The sequence below is a fragment of the Aethalodelphis obliquidens genome, unplaced genomic scaffold (assembly GCF_003676395.1).
Source record: "Aethalodelphis obliquidens isolate GAN/ISIS:26980383/991018 unplaced genomic scaffold, ASM367639v1 scaffold28, whole genome shotgun sequence".
NCBI lineage: Eukaryota > Metazoa > Chordata > Mammalia > Artiodactyla > Delphinidae > Aethalodelphis > Aethalodelphis obliquidens.
The window spans coordinates 154,293-174,594 of NW_020837972.1; the positions used below are offsets into that span (position 1 = coordinate 154,293).

Below are 20,302 nucleotides of genomic sequence, written 5' to 3' on the forward strand. Positions count from 1 at the left end.
CCAGCCCTGAGCAAAGCAACAAAATGGTTTTCTTCCCATGTTGCATCTTGAGCCTTATAAATAGCAGAAAAACACCAGTAAACTTCTTTCTAAGGAAAACCCAGTCAGGGTAACCGTGCTGCTTCCGGTGAAGCAGAGTGGTGGACTCTGGCCCAGTGGTCAGACCTCCCCTGAGTGCCAGGTGTCTCATCTCCTGAAAGTGGCCTGCCATTTTCCTTTCCTTCCTTTGCCCTAATCTTGCTCATGAGATTTATGAGGTGGCAGCATTCCCTGGGAACCTTTCCCTTGACAGACATCCCAGGGACTTTTTCCACCTCCCCTGAGGAGGTTGGCCTGCCTTAGCCCCATGGAGAGACACAGCAGAGCTTCTGCTAATCCTCTATCCAGAGCATCTGCTCCATGATAATCGGGATAATGGGCACACCTGACCCATGGATTGATGCTTACTGCATTCAGTATCCTGTTGTGCCCATTACAAGCGTGCACATAGCCTGGTATTTTAGACTTTACAAAGCATGTTCACAAGCGTAATATCACCAAATCCTCACAATGGTCCTGAAAAATGTTACAGCAAAGGGTCAAGGTACTGGAGGCACCTGGGTCTAAAAGAAGTCCAGTGAGGAGAGCTGCAGTGTGGAGGGCTGAGAAAGAAAGCGTGGGACAGCATAAAGGGCCTTGGACAAGGACTCAGTTGGCCATGGGTTCCAGTCCTGCCTCTGCTTCCTGATTTGGGCAGGACAAGCCTCATCTTGTTTATTGATAAACTGAGGTTAGATTAAATGATCTCTGATGTCATTTCCTGCTTCAGAAGGACATTGTTTGATGCTCTCTAATTTAAAGTTAAATGCCACTGAAAGCAAATATAACTTGCCACAGAGGTTACTCCCATTCTACCCAGCATGTACCAATCTTCCCCAGCTTGAGGGAAACTCTCTGATCATTCAAGCTTTCTATGGTGCATGACAGGGGGAGCTGAACTTACCTTCCTGCAATCATGAGCTCTTTCTCAGATGCTCTCTTCCGGATCTTGGTGTAGATGTCCATAGTGAAGAGGGTGCTGGCGCTGTTGAAGATGGAGGTCAGGGAGCTCATGAGAGAGGCCAACATGACTGACAGCATCAGGCCTCGAAGTCCTGAAAGAAAAGGAGGTTCTGAGTGGTACATGGAGAACCTCAGCTCTTTTGTGCTTGGAAAGTGTGAAGACTTAGAAAGTTTTTTGCCTTCTTACACCACACCATATTCTCTGATTATCTCTCCAGAAAGATTAGAACTTTAAGGAATGGACTGTAGCTTAAAAATACATTGTAAGCCCACAGCAGTCAACAAAGAGCTAGGGACAAAATACACATGAGGTAAATGCTTTGCTGTTGGGTGATTGATGGTGGTGGTGGTGATGGTGGTGGTGGTGATGGTGGTGTGTGTGTGTGTGTGTGTGTGTACGTGTTTCCATCTGAGCAGACTTTTACAAGGTCTCTCACTCAAAAGATTAATGATAATGAAGAAATAGTTAAACTAGGATTCAAAAGACAAGGTTTCAAGAAAGTGAAAAGACAGCCCATAGAATGGGAGAAAATATTTGCATATATCTAATAAGGGTCTATTATACAGAATATATAAAAAATTCCTACAACTCTATAATAAAAAGACAAACAACCTAATTTAAAATGGGCAAAGGACCTACACAGACACTCTTCCAAAGAAGATAAAGTGGCTAATAATCACATGAAAAGTTGTTAAGCATCAAGGAAATTCAAATCAAAATCACAATAAAATACTTCTTTGCACCCCCTGGAGGGGCTATAATTTTTAAAAAGACAGATAATAACAAGCATGGGTAATGATGTGGAGAAATAGGAACCCTCATACATTGCTGGCAGTAATGTAAAATGGTACCACCACTGTGGTAAATATTTACTCAAATAGTTAAACATAGAGTTAACATATGACCCATCAATTCCACTCTTAGGCATCTACCCAAGAGAAATAAAAACATAGGTTTGTACAAAAACCTGTACATGGGTGTTCATAACAGTATTATTTATAATAGCCAAAAAGTAGAAACAACACAGGGTCCATCAACTGATAAATGGATAAACAAAATGTGGTATATCCATCCAGTGGAATATCACTTTTAAAAAAGGAATGAAATACTAGTACATGCCTACAACATGGATGAACCTTGAAAACATTATGCTAAGTGAAAGAAGCCAGACACAAAAGGACAAATATTGTACATGATTCCATTTATATGAAATGTCCAGACTAAGCAAATCCATAGAAACAAAAAGTGGATTCGTGGTTGCCTAGGGCTGTGGGGTGGCTAGGATGAAACATAGAGTGATTGCTAACGGGTACAAGATTTCTTTGGGGCATGACGAAAATTGTCTAAAATTGACTGTGGTGATAGTTTCACATCTCTGTGAAATACTAACCAAGGAGAGCACGAGGTTGTCCCTACTGAGGCTAGGAGGCCAGGCCATGCTGAGGGCCCACTATTGAGAGTACAATCCCAGAAGTAAAGGTAACCTTAGGGGTCACCTAGGCCTACCACCCATCTGATACACAAATCCTTTCCACAACTTTTCTTCTGCCTAAACCCTGCAGCAACAGGAGCCTGCTCCCTCTTGGACAGTCCTAACTAGGCAGATATCTGCCTGTTGATAGCCTCAGCCACCCACCAGAAGCGGTATTACTCTTCATCCACTTTTCCATCTTTCACATATTCAAAGACAACTCATATTCTCTTGAACTCTCTCTTCTCCAAGCTAAACATCTTCAGTTTCTTGTACTATCCCTGTATAATAGAACTTGACATATATCTCTACTAAACTTCAGCTGGTTAGCTTTGAGTCAACATTCCTGCTTCTTGAGATCTTTTTGGAACATGGTTCTGTCACCTTCTAGGTATTGTATCTGTAAATAATTTTATAGCTGTGTTTTCATCTACAGCCTCACAAGAAGAAAAATAAAGGTTGCCTATTCTGATTATTTTGTCATTTGTTGGGACATTTTTTTTAATGGTCCCACTTGAGTGTCTATCATGTAGACTACAGACTATTGGAGCTATAGTAGGAGTTATAAAGACCATCTCATCCAACTATCTCATTTTTCAATTAATAAAACAAAGATCCATTTCAAGGAGTCAGTAGGTAAGGCTTCAAGTCTTAGTTCTGCCATTCGCTCGGAGTTAGTTTACCAGTTAATTGCTCAGCTGGGATAGAGTTTTCTTCCCTCTGTATGATACTCTTCTCAGACTCACGTTCATTTATTCACACAACAAATATTTGTTTAACATAATTTTAGAGCAGTCCAGGCAACAAGTAACGGTATATCAGAGTAGAGTGATGGCGATAACAAGAGAAGGAGGTAGATGAATATAAGAGATACTTAGGAGGTAAAATGGACAGAATTTGGTGATGGATTGGTGGGGGAATATTTACTGACTGAGTGAAGGAGGCTGAATCTGCAAATGAGACAAAAAGGAACAGCTGGAAAGGATGGGGGCAGGGGGCGGGGGGGGAAGACAAACAGAAGAGGATAGTGTTATGGAATCCAAGAGAAGGGAATAACTCAAAAAAGATGAGTGATCAATAATGCTGAATGCTACTGAGGGACCAATGGAAAATATCTATTTGATCTAGCATGGAGAGGTCATTGGGGAATCTGGTGTTTACAGAAGCCAGATTCCAGCCAAACGGGAGGAACGACAATGGTACATGCAAAAGCAGCATTTTGGTGTCCTATGTGCCACACAGCTTTCTGTCATGCACAGTCCACTCTAGCACAGTATTCAGAGCTACAGTCCTCACCCAGGATCTGCCAGTCTAAGGAAATAGCATAAGCACGCCACAGAGGCCAGAATCCCAGCCAGAACTCTAAAAGAGCCATGATTCTTGTTAATTGCAACCTTAATTAATAAGCAACCCAGCTCAGTGGAATAGTTAACTATTACTCCCATTTTTATAGAAGTTGAATGCAAAGGGTTTGCCCAAGGTCATCTATCCAGTCTGTGGTTTAAAAAAAAAAAATCCAAATTCCTAAATTCTAGTCTTCAGCTGAGTTAACCATGCCAGACGCTGAGTTACTGTGTGGCCTTGGAAAAGTCACTTTCTCTCTGTAGGCCTCAATTTCCCCAACTGTAAAATGAACAGGTTTGACTAGATGGTCTCCATGTTTCCTTTCAGTAATAAAATTTTATGTTTATTCTAAATTTTCCTGATCAATACCTTTGAATTTTTTGTCTCCTGGGACCCCTAACCTAATGAGATTTCCATCCCTTAAGCCAGAATTAGATTTTTCTTCAACATGAAGATGAACAGTAACCATACAGGTCTACCCCAAAACTAACTATTCTGGACTCTAAGTATTCACTTTCTTAGGACACCACATTCTGTATAATGAGAAACCCCCTTGTATCCAATCTACCTACTGCCTTGAACTTCCTCATTCTAGAGCTAAAATTGCTCTTTGCCTTTCTCTCCATGTTTTTCTTTGGAACAGCCTGGAAGTCAATTCATTCTGCAGGTAAAACTCCATTTAGTTCAAGCCTCATGTTAATGTCTGTTGGAGAGCATCGAAAGACTTTCTAGATGAGCATGAAAAAGTCGTGTTTTTCCCTAACATGTTTTCAGATCATCTCCTTTCCATGCCTGACTGATGGACAAGTGCCAGGACTCATGGAGCCCAACCAAGCCAGATGTCTCCTCCCTACTAAGGCAAGACCTGCTCAAAAACTGAGGATGCCCGGAATGAGGCTTTCCCTACTAGCACCCCAGGCTCAGAAACAGCTTTGCCCCAGAAGGCCCACAGACCGCTATGTAGATAGAGCCCAAGCCCAATCAGCCTCCCAAGAAAGACCCTGCCAGCAGGGACAACTCTCACCATTGGGCATGAGCTCCACCACCAAGGTCGGGTAGGCCATGTTGGTACAGCCAACCTTGGTGCCGCAATATTTCTCACACTCCGAGGGCACAGTGCAGGCAATTTTTTCTGAGGAGAGATGAAGAGTCATGTCAGCAAGCAGACATCCGGGAACTATTTCCAAGATTCACCTTCTTAAGTCAGGGCTTCAAATAGGACGTTCCTGCCCATGGCCCTCACATGGTTCCACAAAGAGCACAGCTCCCACTAAGCCCTTCCATGCCATCCCCCTGCCCTGCTGGTCCTGACCATTCCCAAGCTCTGCTTGGGGAGGAAAGACAGTTCCTAGGCAGATGAGGGAGAAGCAAAGAAATGCTTACGTAGGAAAGGAGAGGGCATGGTCCTCAGACTTTAGCTAGCTACTCTGCTCAGCAGTGACTGTGTTCTTGTTTCTCCTGAAGATCACAGTGACTTGCTGTTCCTAATTTTGAGGTTTGTTTTCAACAGCTCTTGCAAGTAGGGTTGAACATCTAGACAACTAAGGGAATTCCCCAGCGGGAGGAATGTGGGGTAGAACTTCCCAGATGTGGAAAATCTGGGCTAGAAATAGAAAGGCAGTAACCTGGGAGGGGAAGGGGACATGACCTAGAGACTTGGAGGAAGTTCTAAAAACTTCTATAGAATTCAGATCTACACGCATTTATTAGGTACCTACTACAGGTAGGTCATTTAGTGCTGCCCCATATAGTACCAAATCATCACAGCACCACCTCAAATATTTGTCTGTGTGTTATATCCATTATACTTTAAAATCTTCAGTTAGATATATTTTTCTCGTGACAGGTGAGCCAGTATAGGAGGGTGAAAGCACTATTAGGAGCATGTAGCCAACGGCAACAAGTGGCCCCAGACTGTCTTGTCTTCATTTTGGAAGGTGCTCATCAAACTTTCACTCTGTGGTGCTCTCTTTTTGCCATTATTTTATATTCCAGGAAACAGTTTGGACCTATGATGGCTGACCGAAAAACACACGCAAACGGAAGTGTAGGAGAGGCCACAAACAGGCCAAGGAAGAATCTAACACCCTGGATAGCAAAGTGCAAGGCTCGGGGCCGCTTCACAGAAATGGTCCAGGAAACAGGGCAGCAAGCAGTTAGAGACTGGCTGCGGTCCTTTGACATTAAGGGCATCATACACGCTACTATAGCCTGGGGGTTGGGGAGAAGACAGAGCAAAAAATAAGTAAATATTAGCTAGAAGAAGCTATAGTTGGAGGCACGTCATGACTTCAGAGAATTTGCAAAAGGGGAAAAATAATTGCCAATGTAAAGAACCAGGGAACACAACTCCACACATTCTGTGGCCTCAAGTTGCTCACTGTCTGGGGCAGGGGGATACAATAATGCTTGGTAATCATGGCAAGAAAAGAAGAGGGCAGAAAAAAAGAAACAGGGATCTACAGGACTTTAGAAGTGACTTGGAGCCAGGAAAATGGAAGAGAGAGGCCAGCAAGTCCAGCAGAAGGCATCACCTGTGTACAGGATGCGGCTGATCATCCCTGGCATCACCATGAGGAACATGGGCAGCAGCTTCAGGTACCCACACATGATGCAGCCAGCCTTCACGTGTGACATGTTTTTGGCCGAGAGGCACCGCTGCACAATGACCTGCCCGGGAAAGCCCAGTGAGGGAGGGGTGTAGGCAAGAGACCCCACAACAGGCTCTAACCACCCCAGCTTCCCCCACCATCCCGGGTCTTTGGCCTGGCACTCTGATGTCACCGAGGCTCAGCAGCCCTCAGACCACGTGAGCCCTGCCCTACGTTTCCCAGCCCCACAAGCCACAGGCAGACAGGAGTCTCTGTAGCGCCCTGGGGAAGACCCTCTCCTCCCAACACATCCAGCATGGGTACCTGATCTGTGCACCAGTACCACAGGGCGAGGATGGACAACCCAAAGATGAGCCCAGGCCATGGCAGGTCTCCCTTGAGAGGATCTCGGAAGATGTGGAAGGAGTCAGCCCTTGGGGTGTAGCATTCTTTCTTGATGGTGGTGTTTCCATCAGAAATCACAGTTGGAATGGCATTCATGTATTTCGTCATGAAGGCATCATACCCTCCCACTTCGTGAAAAGCTGGAAAACAGTGGTAACATAAGTCAACATCATGAAACTCTCAACTCTTCATAGCAGTTTCTTCCTGTGGATGCCTGAGAAACCCACAGCCAGAGCCCTCACTGTGGGGTCTTGGGCAAGTCATTGTCCCATTCTGGGCTTCAGCTTTCTCATCCATAGAATGGGATTATTAACCCTGCCCAGCCCCCTCAGGGGGCTACTGTGAGGGTCCAAAGCAACAACCTGTGAAAGTACTCCAACCATAAACTTCTTTACAAAGGGAAAGTATTTGAATTATTAAAAGAAAGACCTTGCTTTTGAACCAGATTCAAAGACTCTGTTTTTCCCCTCACCCCCTGCTATCAGCAGTGGCCTTTGGGATTCTGGACACAGACACAGATTAGGCCCCCAGTCCCAGCAGTGTGGTGGGATGGGAAAGAATGGGTGAGGAAGTCTGGAGCCCTGTCACCTCTTGGCTGTGGGAATAAGGCATTCCAGACCCTGTGCTGCAGAATAAGGCATTCCTTTCCCCTGCTCCAGACCCCTGAGGACCACCGGGGAAAATCAAATGGAAGCTCTTGGAAAACATTGCATAGAGAGAGGATTAGAAGCTTCAGAGGACACACAGAGAGCATAGGCCCCCTTAAAAATAAAATGGCATTTTATGTCCTCCCATAACAAGTACCTCTATTTGTAGGGTTTCCAGTCTTGTCCTTAGGATTTCATAGACAAATAAAATTTCAAAACTGAGAGGACGGGGATTACAGAGTGGCTGATTTTTTTTTTAACATCTTTTTTGGAGTATAATTGCTTTACAATGTTTTGTTAGTTTCTGCATATAACAAAGTGAATCAGCTATATGTATACATATATCCCCATATCCCCTCCCTCTTGAGCCTCCCTCCCACCCTCTTCATCTCACTCCTCTATGTGGTCACAAAGCACCCAGCTGATCTCCCTGTGCTATGCAGCTGCTTCCCACTAGCTATCTATTTTACATTTGGTAGTGTATATATGTCCACGCCACTCTCTTACTTCGTACCAGCTTCCCCTACCCCCACCCCCACAGTCTTCTCAAGTTCATTCTCTACATCGGCGTCTTTATTCCTGTCCTGCCCCTAGGTTCATCAGAGCCTTTTTTTTTTTATTCCATATATATGTGTTAGCATACAGTATTTGTTTTTCTCTTTCTGACTTACTTTGTGGCTGATTTTTTAAATTTTACCAAATCAGGAAATAAATAAGAAAATGGTCATTCATAAAAGAAAGGACATTTAACATCAAAATGTAGATGACATAATCTGAGATTTAAGATGCAACATTTAAATATATTTAGCCTAATAGATATTTAGCCTTATCCTTTTTAAGTCCAGTTTCTCTGTGGAGAGAAGACCTCTCGTGACATCAGCGGCCCACACTGGGGCCCACTGGCCCAGACTGTCTAGAGAGGGCAGCAAGGAATCCAGGTATTGTCTGGGCCGGGCCCAGCCTGAAACCTCCAGGGCTAGGGAAGGTGTCCCTTGCACACCCACAGTGACTGCCAATCTAGGCCAGTCTACTCCCCTGGGGAGAGCAGAGCATACCCAGCTCACTGTCTAGGACAGCAGCAGACAGGGAGGCTGGACTCGTTTTTTCTCCCTGGGCCTCTACCTCTGCCCCCCGACCTCCTCAGCCTGCCCCAGCCCCACTTACCAAACCCAGTCAGGATAAAAGACCCCACCAGCATGATCACCGTCTGCAAGGTGTCCGTGTAAATCACAGCTGCCAGGCCCCCTGAGCAAGCAAAGGAGACAAGGCATCTAACCTCAGGTAGGAGGGCAACCTGTCAGCCCACCTCTTTTCCCCACCCTCACCGCCACCCGCACTCCTCTCCCTCTGCACACCTTCTGCACCCCTCAGTCTGCCTTCCTTTCCTTCCCTCCCTTGTCCTGTTACAGAGGTCTGCCACCCAGCATGTTCCAGTATCTCCACTTTTCACAGAAATGCTGGAAGGGCCTTGGGGAGAGAATGTTTCTCCCTATTTGAGGACGGAGAGCTTGATGTGACCGCTTTAAGCCAGGAAATGGCTATGGTGAGAAGCATCTGCGCAAACAAAGGCAGGGAAGAGCAAAGAGCTGACATCTCTACAAGATGTCTGGGGACATAACCAAATCAGTCCACTCTCTCTTCTCTCAGGCCATCTGAGTAACTTCTTATCCCCAGCGCCATGGGGCTCCAGCTGGGCAGCAAGCTCCATCGCTGGCCCTGGCTCCCTAACTGGGCAGAGCAACCTCTGCAAAGGTGCCCCATGGTCACTAGTGCCGCCGGCTTCTCCGGTCACCTCTGGAGCCTTCCTCTAAGGTCTCTGTGTGTCACTCCCTCCCTTCCTCCCTACAGTGCCTCCCAGTCCCTGTCACATCAAATCCAAGGCCTCTGTCTGGCTTCCAAGGCCCCCGCACTGTGACCCCACTTGAACTATCAGGTCTTGGCATCGTCTACACCCCCCACCCTCAGCTACCTCCCATTGATGCCCCTCCTCCAGCTGAACTCATCTGCTTGCTCACCCTGCCCCGGCACTGCCACTCCCATTCCTGACTCCATTCCCTTGCTCACACCTCTCCCCGAGCCTGGCACTCCCTCCCTGCTTCTCCCGACTCAGCCAAGTTCTCTCCACAACCTGCAAAGCCAAACCCTGTCCCACCTCCTGTAAGAAGCTGTCCTGACTGTTCCCACCAGCACTGGATTTTTCTGGGGCCACCTACAACTGTTTCCTCGAACTGTTTCCTGGGTGGATCTCTTCCTTGAGAGGAGAAGCCACGTCTTCACAAGTGCCTAACCCCAAGCTGGGCTTGGGCTGAGTCATTCGAGGGGACTCACCTGTGATTGTGTAAAGGGCAGTGATTACCAGTAAGATAAAGATGGCCAGGTACAGATTCAGGCCCAAGGCCAGGTTGATGAATATGGCCCCAGAGAAGATGTCTGCCTGGAAGGAGAGAAGAGGTGGGGCTGGGGAGAGAGGGGCCACTGGCTGCAGGGTGCACGGGGCCTGGCTGAGGCACGTCAGCGGCAGGGACGAGGGAGGAGAACTTGGAGGGGTTAGCAGAAGCCAACTCCCAAGTAGTGCCGATGCCTGTGATTTCCGAGGCTCCACGTTGGCCCACACCCCTTTGCCCTTTGGCTGAACTCCCACAATTAGAGGTTCATATTTTTATCCCCAGTTGAGAATATGAAAGACAAGTAGTGTACAATTCCATGTATACAAGGTTTCTAAAATAGTCAAACTCATAAAATCTGAGACTGGAATGGCTGTTACCAGGGGCTGGAGGAAGGGGGAGTTATTAATCAACAGGTATAATGTTTCAGTTAAGTAAGATGAATAAGCTCTAAAGATCTGCCATGCAACATCGTACCTAGTCAACAATATGTATTATACACTCAAAAGCTGTCAAGTGGCTAGAGGGCAAGCTAAGTGTTCTTACCTCAATAAAATAAAAATAAAAACAAAAGGAGGACTTTCCTGGTGGCACAGTGGTTAAGAATCTGCCTGCCAACGCATAGGACACAAGTTTGAGCCCTGGTCCAGGAAGATCCCACATGCTGCAGAGCAACTAAGCCCATGCACTACAACTACTGAGCCTGCGCTCTAGAGCCCATGTGCCACAAATACTGAGGCCCACGCGCCTAGAGCCCACGCTCCGCAACAAGAGAAGCCACTGCTATGAGAAGCCCATGCACCACAACGAAGAGTGGCCCCCACAAACCGCAACTAGAGAAAGCCCGTGCGCAGCAACAAAGACCCAACACAACCAAGAATAAATTAATTAATTAATTAATTAATTTTTTAAAAAATGATATGAATACCTGAGAGTCATGCTCTATTCCTAAATTTCCCAACAAGATTTATTCAAGATGATAATAGATATTACAAGATAAAAAAAAAAAGAATTCCATAGTCAAAGAGGTCTGTGAAATACTGGATTAAATAAAGTTAAAGCAGTTTCTTTACCACACAACTTCTCTGAGCCTCTAATATACTGTGAATAATCCCCAGGAGGAAAACATAGTAAATGACCCTTCACAAACTTATATAACTGTGGAACTCTGTTTGCCAAGGAACAACTATTAACACCTTGAGGTTCCTCCCAACCCACTTTGTAGACTGCTGCTATAGGCTATTATCCTTCATTTACACCTCAGTGTAAAAGGTTTATCTGATCTATTCCCAAAAGCAAGTTTGAGTGCTGGAGTCCATGAGAGGGAAACCCCGCCTCACCCTGGAGTGGAGAGAGATGTTAGCTACATCATAATTTTATCTCCTCTGCACAGATGGGATCCATCTTGACTCAGACACAACCAGAGCATCACCACGAACCTCTTGTGTGGCAGGCTTGTTGATAGGTGGTTTTATCTAGATTATCTCATGTAAATTTAGGGAGAATTGCTCCCTCTTCACCCCCAAATTCACCAGTTCTTGATGCAGTTCTTTTTCTCCCTGCCTCATTTAGCTCCATAAAGAACCTTCTACTTGGCTGGATGGATATATGGCTATACACACATCATGTAGTAAAAATATTAAAAAATAGACCAGAAGAATACATACCAAGTTCAAGATAGTGTTTACCTTTTAAGAAGGAAGGAAATAGGGTCAAAAGGGTATAGATAAGCCTTATCTGTTATGTTTTATTTCTTTTTTAAAAAAAATGATAAGCTGTTTAGATCTACAGAATCCTGGTGGTGGTATTAGTATAGTACTTTACTGTATGTTTGAAGCATTTCATTACTTTTTTATTTATAAAAATCAGGGACTGGATAGGGAATATACCACCAACTTTGATATAAAAGAACTCTCCTCTAATCCTATGAGATCATTTATTTCACAGCTCATCTCAGAATGCTCCTTCTCTAAACTACTCTTAGCTCTTAATAAAGAAGAAAAAAAGGAAAGAAGGAAGGAAAGAAGGGAGGTAGGGGAAAAGGGAGGGAGGGAGGGAATAAGGGAACAAGCAAATTTCCCCAGTGCTGCTAAGCAAAACTAACCTGAAGTGAACTAAACAATTATGGTCCTCTAGGCCAGGGGTCAGCAAACTTTTTCTGTAAAGGCTCACTTCATACATGTTTTAGGCTTTGCAGGCCATTCAGTTGCTTTCCAACCTGCTCAAGACTGCCTGCCGTTGAAGCTTGAAAGCAGCCGTAGATGATACATCAATTAATGGGCATGACTGTGTTCCAATAAAACTTTATTTACAGAAACAGGAAGTTGGATTTAGCCCACCACTTTGAAAGTCTGGCTGAACAAGCTCCATGGAACTCACAGGGGACAATAAATACAGATCCAGTTGGAAAACCTCTTAGAGTAACAGTCTCTGACCATAAGCCTTGGGTAGTTTGTTTAGTCTCAGCTCTAATGTTTGAAATCCTGGGACTTTACATGTGTTCATTTGCTGCCCATTCTAGTCCTAGTTGTATCTGAGCACCCAGTAGATCTTGCCTGGCAATGAGGTTTGAGATGGAGAGCCCCATTACTCAAATTTCTCTTTCCATTTGTGAGTGAATGAACCAGGTGATAAGCACTCAAAACTTAAGCAAGCTCCGAAGCTCTTATTTTCACCCAAGGATCCAAAACAGATAGCATAGTTGCTATAAAAGTTTATTACAGTTGTGATCTGTGATAATAGCCCCAGGAAATATAAATAGGGACATTTGGTCATCACATGTAATTCATAAAATCTGAGGCTTTATCTCAAGTGATTGTGCACGTTTGAATAAGACAGATAATGCCAGGAAATTTTACAGAACAGAATGCTTCTCCGAACTTGGTAAGGCAGGGTGCTGGGGTGGAGTGGGTGGGCGGGAAGGAGCCTATAAAATTCAGGATTACATGGAGGAATAATCAAGTCTGGGTGGAATAATCAAGTCTGAGTCTCAGAAACCAAAAGGACATAGCCACAAGATGGCAGCCATAGTCAAGACTCCACACCACCCCTGTTCAATGGCCTGGGCCACATCTGGGACTCTCCACCTGAAATGCATTTCACTTTTTCTCTCCTATCAATTACATGCCCACTGGATCCCTGCATCCTCCCAAAGCCTTCCTGGTAGGTCCCTGATTGTTCCCTGTCTGGACATGGATATCACAAGGCCACTCCTCTCTTCTTACCCATGCCTACACACACACACAACAATAGTGATTAATCTCCGTTTGTGTGCAATGTAAATACTTGATTACCTTACTTTGTTAACTAACAATTCTTTCCTTTTGTTCATAAGCCCTGAACTCGTGTATCTTAATGTGAGCTCCTAGCAAGTACAGTCAATATCAGTGCAATCCTTTTAAAGATTTCATGCTCTGTGACCCATGGTGAACCTGAAGTCAGCCAAATTTACAAAGTCTTGCCTGTCTGACCCTTCCCTGTCCTTCCCCACTGCCTAGATGTCCCACCTGCAGATCCCTTATACACCCAGTGTGCAGCTGATGTTCTCCCTTTACAGTCCTCTCAAATCCTACTCTCAGAAACTCATTTAAATTGGAAGGTCACTTAACTGGCTATTTAAATTTTCCCCAAGGTCTTGAATTTCGACTTGTTTGTACTGGACTTAGAAGGCCAGGGGACATAATGTCAAAAGGTTTTGATTCAGTATCAGGGACTCTGCTTCTCAATCTAGTTCTGCTACTGTTTGACCCCACAAAGCCCCTTCTCTTCTCTGTAAAATGGGAGCATAGATCATAGAACTAGATGATCTATCCTGTTATCCTATGCCTTCATCCCATCCAAGCACAGAGCAGAATTGTGAGAACACAGACACTGGGACTAGAGAGACCCAGACTCCAGTCCTGGCTTTGCAATACACTAGCTATGTGATTTGGGACAAATTACTTAACTTCTCTGAGACTCAGTTTTCTCCTCCATCAAGTGGAAAATTAAATAAAAATCCTCACCTGCACAGAACTCTTATGAGGACTGGAGATGGAATAAGTTAAGCCCCTACTGGAGACTAAGTAAAGCTATTGGCACCAAATAAAAGGCAGCTATCATCCTTCGTGTGCATTATTCAAGGGTTTGCTGGCTCTGGGCAGCAGGTGGAGCTGGTAGGACATTGGGCAAGGCCTCCAGTAAGGAACCGCAGAAATCACACAGAAAGAGGGCAGACCATACTAAGTACTGTTCAAAAGTAAAATTCAGAAAAAGCCATCTGCTGGGGGATGGACTCCATCAGGGTCTGAGCTGAGGGAGGCTGCCCCTCAGGTACCTGGGGGCTCCCAAGTCCAGGGAGGTTTAATCAGTAACCTGAACAATAGGTGAGGTAATTGGGAAGGCAGGCAAAGACGTTGAGCAGTAAGATTATTTTTATGACTACTGCTACACCAGCTCCAAGGGCAAAGCTCAGCCAACAGACTTTCACCGACCTGAACTGTGGACTTGGAGAAGGCTTGCTTCCAAGAAAGGGAATCCCAGTGCCCTCCTCTACATGCTTAGTAGACAGGTGCTAACTCACAAGCTGAACCAAGGAGCAAGGAGCAGTTCCCTCACCAACCTCCACTAGTGCCAGGGTCACCTCCCCACCCTCCCACTTACATTCCTTTTCTCCTCTTGCACCTGACCTTCCCTGCCTCAGGAAGCCCGATTTCTCTACCCCTCCCAGCAACTCCCAGTCCAGGCTATGCACACCAGTCTCCAAGGAAATAAGACTGAAATGCCCAGGGTTTTCATCTTGTAATTAAAAACTACCCTGAAGGAAAGGAGGAGAAAGTGAAGGAGGTGGAATCACCACATAGGCAGGGAAAGCACACAGGCACCAGTCAAGGGCAGTAGCACTTTATTTCAGGAAGCTGGGCAGGGAGGGAGCAGTAAGGCTGGGTGTCAGTCCCAACTCCAAGACAAAGCCCAATCCTGGAGCACATGTTCCCACTGAGACCATTCAGTGGGGACATGAAAGTCTCTTCAACAAATGGTTCTGCGAGAACTGGACTTTACTTCACATCATATACAAAAATCACTCAAAATGGATCAAATATCTGAATGTAAGAGCTAAGACTATAAAACTCTTAGGAACAAACCTAGAATTCAATCTTCATGATCTTGATTTGGCAATGGATTCTTAGGAATGACACCAAAAGCATGAGCAACGAAAGAAAAAACAGATAAATCAGACTTCATCAAGATTTAAAACTTTTATGCATCAAAGGACACTACCAAGAAAGTGAAAAGACAACCTAAAGAATGGCAGAGAATATTTGCAAATCATATATCTGATAAGGGCCTAGTATCCAGAATATATAGCCTTCTTCTCTAGCTAGGTTAGGGTGCTGAAGCAATCCAGGGAGCTTCTTACAGGGAGCGTCGATGGTTCTCATGTTCATCATCATCGTATCTTACATCCCAAAAACGTTTCATGTTTTCAAGAAAATCCATTTGATCCTCACTACCACCCAGGGAGGTAAGCAAGGCAGAATTTTTATCCCCATCCTACTCACGAAGAAGCTAAGCTCCAGAGAAGTAAAGCAATATGCTACTGGCCCCAGGTCACCGCTGGCGAGCAGTAGAGCAGAAGCCCAGCTCCTCCACAACCCCATGTTTCCTCCAATTATTCTCCTAGATAGTTTTCTTATCAAGGTCCTATTTTCTTTCTGTTATTCTTTATTCACATTTTCCTTCTTTAAAATTTTTTTTTCCACTGTTGCTTTAACCTTTATCAGACTGACAATCTCCTTAGGGGTTAAAAAAAAATTCCAGGCAAGACCTATAAGTGAACTTTTTTCTTCCTGCCATCTTTTGGACTGTCAGGGGGAATATATCTCAGAACTTCAATGATTTCCTGGGTCTTTCACTTTGTTTTGTTTTACCATCAAAAGGAGCTGACTTGAACATTTTCAAGAAAGGAAGAGAAGTAAAGAAGGAATTCAAGTCTTGCTCCAGTGGGTCAGCCAAGAGCTCTGCACAGCTTTCAAACACACCGCAATGGCCAGCCAATCCCTGAGAAATCTCAGCTCTGCATATTGGGGCCTGCAGCTCCAGGTTGGCAGGGAGGCAGGCTAAATGGAAGGGGGTCCACCCCAGTGGTTGGGTTCAGAGACAGCAAAAATCCCCTGGAGGGTTAGCAACTAAAGGCCCAGGGAGCTGATTCTGAATGAATATAAGAAGGCTTGTGCAGTGAAAAGGACAGTGAGCTGGAGCCAGCAGTCTGGGTTCTACTCCTGAGCAAGAATCTCCATGCCCAGAGTTTCTGTTTCCCTGTTCACGAAGGAAGAGGGGGAATCTCTGAGTTCCCTTCCAGAGTTGCCACTGACTGCCCATGTTTAAGCGCATCAGAAATGTCACTTGGAGCCAGATTCTGACCCTGACACGGCATAAAGGCTTACAACTACCTCTAAGGTCGGGGCCAGCCCTCAGGCATCCCTAACTCCCTATTAATCTTCTGTTAGAACAGAAGAACAGCTTTCACTGAACCTTCTTGAACGGTTTATGTCTTCAACCTTCCCCACAGTAGAGGATAAGGAGTTCCATGTGTTCACTCCTTGATGTGTGAAATAGGACTTTACCCTCAGAAGCAAAAAGGCCTAAGGGACCAAGTTAATGGAAACATATAGCACTGCCCTTTGGTGGGCCAGCATGTGGTGAGGAGCGAGGGTAGGCAGGTTCTGAGACAGCCAGTGCTCAGCCCCTAGGGCGGAGGACTCACCGAGATCTTGGTGAAAATGTACAGCAACAGGGACAGAACAGAGAGGTAGACCTGGATCCGCTTGCCTCCAAATCGCTTCCGCAGGTACTCTGGCATCGTCACCACCTGCATGGGATGGAAGGGCGGTCACTGCCAGTCTGAGTGATCAGAAGGCCCAGAGCAAGCAGAGCAGAGGCATCCACCCCGGTGTCAGAGGTATGATCAAGGGTTAACCTTCATTGGTCAGAGAAGTCTGCGAGGTGGCCAGATGTCCCCATCCTCCATCCATTTGCTCATCTCAATCTCACATACCCTACCACTGCAGAGGCAGCTGGGTAGCATCCCAGGACATAGAAGGGCCCAATAAACAATTTTTTTAATGAACACATGCCTGCACATAACCAAGAAGGCAGATCCTTGCCCTGAAGGAGGAGGGGATAGATAAATAGATAGATAGTCCTATACAAAGCACCTTCTGTGAACAAGACATCATAACCACGGTGGTACCTTTCCAGTGCACCAAAAAAGGTGTCCAGGCTGGGTGTGTGCTTCACCCTGCTCTGCACATAAGCCTTGCCAAGGACTGTGGCTGCAGGCCAGCTCAACTGCTCTCCCAGTTGCTTTCTGCAAATTCCAACCACACTCTGTCTCATGTTCTCAACCCTGAGCCTGCTGTCTCCTGGAATCAGACATGTATCACCAGCAGTCCATGAGCCTCCAGAAGATGCAGAGTCTGCCTGTGCCTCTTTCTTATTGATTTCAGCTCCTGATGTATAGACGTACACATGGTAGGTGCTCATTATATCTCAATGGACAGATGTTGCTAAAGCTCTCTTATGTAAAATGTCAGAGGTTTAGTCAAGAGACCGAGCATGCATTTGGTAGTTGAGTACCAGATGCATGCTCAGCAAACAAAGGCTGCTGATGTTTTTAAATAAAGGGAAAATATGGTTCTTTTTCTCATGTTGCTTCTGTTCCAGGGGCCGAGGCAGACAGTTATGTATCATGTGCAAATGCACGACAGTGCAAGTATTCACCCAGACCGAGGGGATGTGATGCTTTCAATGCTGAATAGAGTGAGGTTGCTTAGGAGGGCTTCCCAGAGGGAGAAGTCGTGGCCAAGTAGATCTGTTGAATGCCCCTGAGAGCAGTCAGGAACTTTATAACCCAGGAAAGAGAGACAAGTCATAGGCTCTTATCCCAGAAAGTCTCCTCTGCCCTCCAGGAGGACCAAGTTCACACAGATATTTGCCAGCAGGAAATATATATTACATAATAACAGAGCAAATACTTACCCCTGCCTTAATGTAAATGGGGACAAACACCCAGCCCAGCAGAACCACCAAAAAAAGGGCCTGAAACCAAAAAAGAGGTGGAGTCAAACCAGGAGGAACCTTAGCCCATCCTGCTGCCTGCAGGGCTTGCAGCTGCTGCAGACAATCCACCCAGCATTTTCTCTTTGGGCTCTGGGCACAACTCCCTAAGTGGCCATCAGTGCTTGGAGAAGGCCTTTGATGCCTGATTGGTCCACAGGAACAACAGTTGGGCAACAGTGGAGAGGAACCCGGGGGGCTACCCACTGACATCACAGCTCCTTTTGCCTCTTCCCTGGTTTACAGGAGTAAAATACCATTTAGAGAGCTTTTAAAAATAAAAAAAATAATAATAATGGAAATCTGGTGGTATTTCCGAACCTCTGATATGGCTGAAAGGGTACAGGAGGGGTTGGCTTTTTAAAAGAAGAAAGAAACACTATCGCCATCAAATCAGTGATTTCTCATGGTGGAAGGGGAGCAGGACCCTGGGGTTCCTGAAGCTGTGCCCCTCATCCATCTGTACTCCAAGGTGGCCCTGGGAGGTTCTCTAACATCTAGAACATCTCTGAGTGTAGACTGAGCTGGCTGACAGCTAGAGATCCTTCCAGCTCCAGGACACAGTGTCTCTGATGTTACTCACGTTCCATTCAAAGCCCCCAGTGGCGATGCCTGCAGCTGCTCCCGTTCCCGCCAGTCCCACAAAGTGGCCGCTTCCGATGTTACTGGCGAACAGAGAGGCTCCAATCTGGAAACACAAAGAGAAGGTCGGGTGAGGACTCCATGCTTCACCAGGACTCTCAGGGGTGGACCAAAGATAGAAGAGACATGACATCCAAGAGAAGGACAAGAAAGAGCAGAGGCCAGCCAGAAACTTGACTATGCTGGAGTCTGCCGGGACCACTGGTTCAGAAGGCAGATGTGAGGACTTGGGTAATAGCAAAGATAAAAAGAAGAGGACTGCAGAAGGAGTCGTGGGATGTATCCCCAAATCAGATCTCTGTGAGTCCTCTGTGAGCCCAATGCGCAACAGTCAAGAAGGCATGGGAAGCTCCACAGCCCGACCGGCCTCCTCTGGAAGTCTCCCCAGCGGCGGAGGGCTCAGGAGCAGGACCTATGCCATTCATCTCTGTGTCCCCCAGCACTCCTGACTTGGGACCTTGACCAATACAGGATCTCAGGAAATGTGGACAGTTTTTTTGAAAGAAATCATTTAAAAGGAAGCTTCTGGACGTCAGTTACTTGTCACTTGTCAAAGAAGGCAGGGGGTAGAGCCAATAATTTCCAAGTGACTCTTAGCTGTTAAATTCTGTAATCCCATGAGCTCCCAAGTAACAAGAGATGCTAATAATAACTCTCTAAGTCGATATAGTAGTTATTTTGGCCGCACCACGTGGCTTGTGGGATCTTAGTTCCCCAACCAGGGATCAAACGCAGGCCCCGGGCAGTGGAAGCACGGAGTCCTAACCACTGGAACGCCATGGAATTCCCTCGATATAGTATTTTTATTTTTTTACAAAGGTCCTATGTATACATGCACAAAACACTGCATTTTTCAAAGATATACATATGTCTATAAACATAGGTTAGAAGACAAATTGGAAGGACATATACTAAATACCCAAGAGTTGACACCTGGGAGAGGAAAGGAGAATGGGATTTTTGAATAGGAGATGAAGGAGAAAGTATCAGGTGAAACAAGAGAGGGATTTTGAACTGACCAATCATGGTACTGTACCATCAACTCAACCGCCTCTGAGGTCCAAGAGAACTCCAAAAAGTTCTAGAGCTCTTCTGTACCCAGGAGGAGAAGGCATAGCAACATTTGATGATCATCAAACTAGTATAATTATCCCCAGTCTTGCTGAGCAATTGGGGGAGGCTGGTAGTTATTTGTCTAATGTCCCCAATATGGTTCAAATTTGGAACAAAACACATATTTCCCAAAAGGCAGATTACTCCAAGAAACTGTCCTAACTGTTCCTCGATATAAAACAGTGGGTGCTTAGTGCCATATGCTAAGTCAGAGGAGAGGGAGATCTCTGAAGGCCGGGCCAGGAGGTCTCCAGAATGATAAGGAGACAGTGGTGTAAGTGCCTTCATTCATTCACTCAACAAATATTAACTTAGCACCTACTCAGTGTGTTAAGTGCCATTCTAGACACTGAGGATTCCTGTATGAAAAGTACCACCACCAACAACAAAAAAGATCAGAGAGTGGTTAAGTGCTGTGAAGAGAATAGAGAAGGTGTGATAGATAGAGTGACTGCTTTAGTCTGGGAAAGGTCCCTCTGTGGGGTGACCTCTAAGCTGAGATCAAGATGATAAAAGAAGTCAACCATGCTAAGATCAGAGGGAAAGCTTTCCACCAAAGCAAAGAC

General features: G+C 45.6%; 1 protein-coding gene across 2 annotated transcripts in view; it reads right to left on the reverse strand.

Annotated features, from left to right (window-relative positions):
* The window catches only part of SLC5A1 (solute carrier family 5 member 1), a 52,578-nt gene that overhangs the window by 12,490 nt on the left and 19,786 nt on the right, over window positions 1–20,302 (reverse strand). For both annotated transcript variants that reach the window (XM_027124187.1, XM_027124188.1), the window contains 9 exons: window positions 18,565–18,669; window positions 17,904–17,963; window positions 16,630–16,734; window positions 9,829–9,934; window positions 8,665–8,745; window positions 6,773–6,993; window positions 6,392–6,527; window positions 4,882–4,989; window positions 983–1,133 (listed from right to left, as the gene is read on the reverse strand). In XM_027124187.1, coding sequence (XP_026979988.1) covers window positions 983–1,133; window positions 4,882–4,989; window positions 6,392–6,527; window positions 6,773–6,993; window positions 8,665–8,745; window positions 9,829–9,934; window positions 16,630–16,734; window positions 17,904–17,963; window positions 18,565–18,669 — 1,073 coding nt within the window. The remainder of the gene's footprint in view (window positions 1–982; window positions 1,134–4,881; window positions 4,990–6,391; window positions 6,528–6,772; window positions 6,994–8,664; window positions 8,746–9,828; window positions 9,935–16,629; window positions 16,735–17,903; window positions 17,964–18,564; window positions 18,670–20,302) is intronic.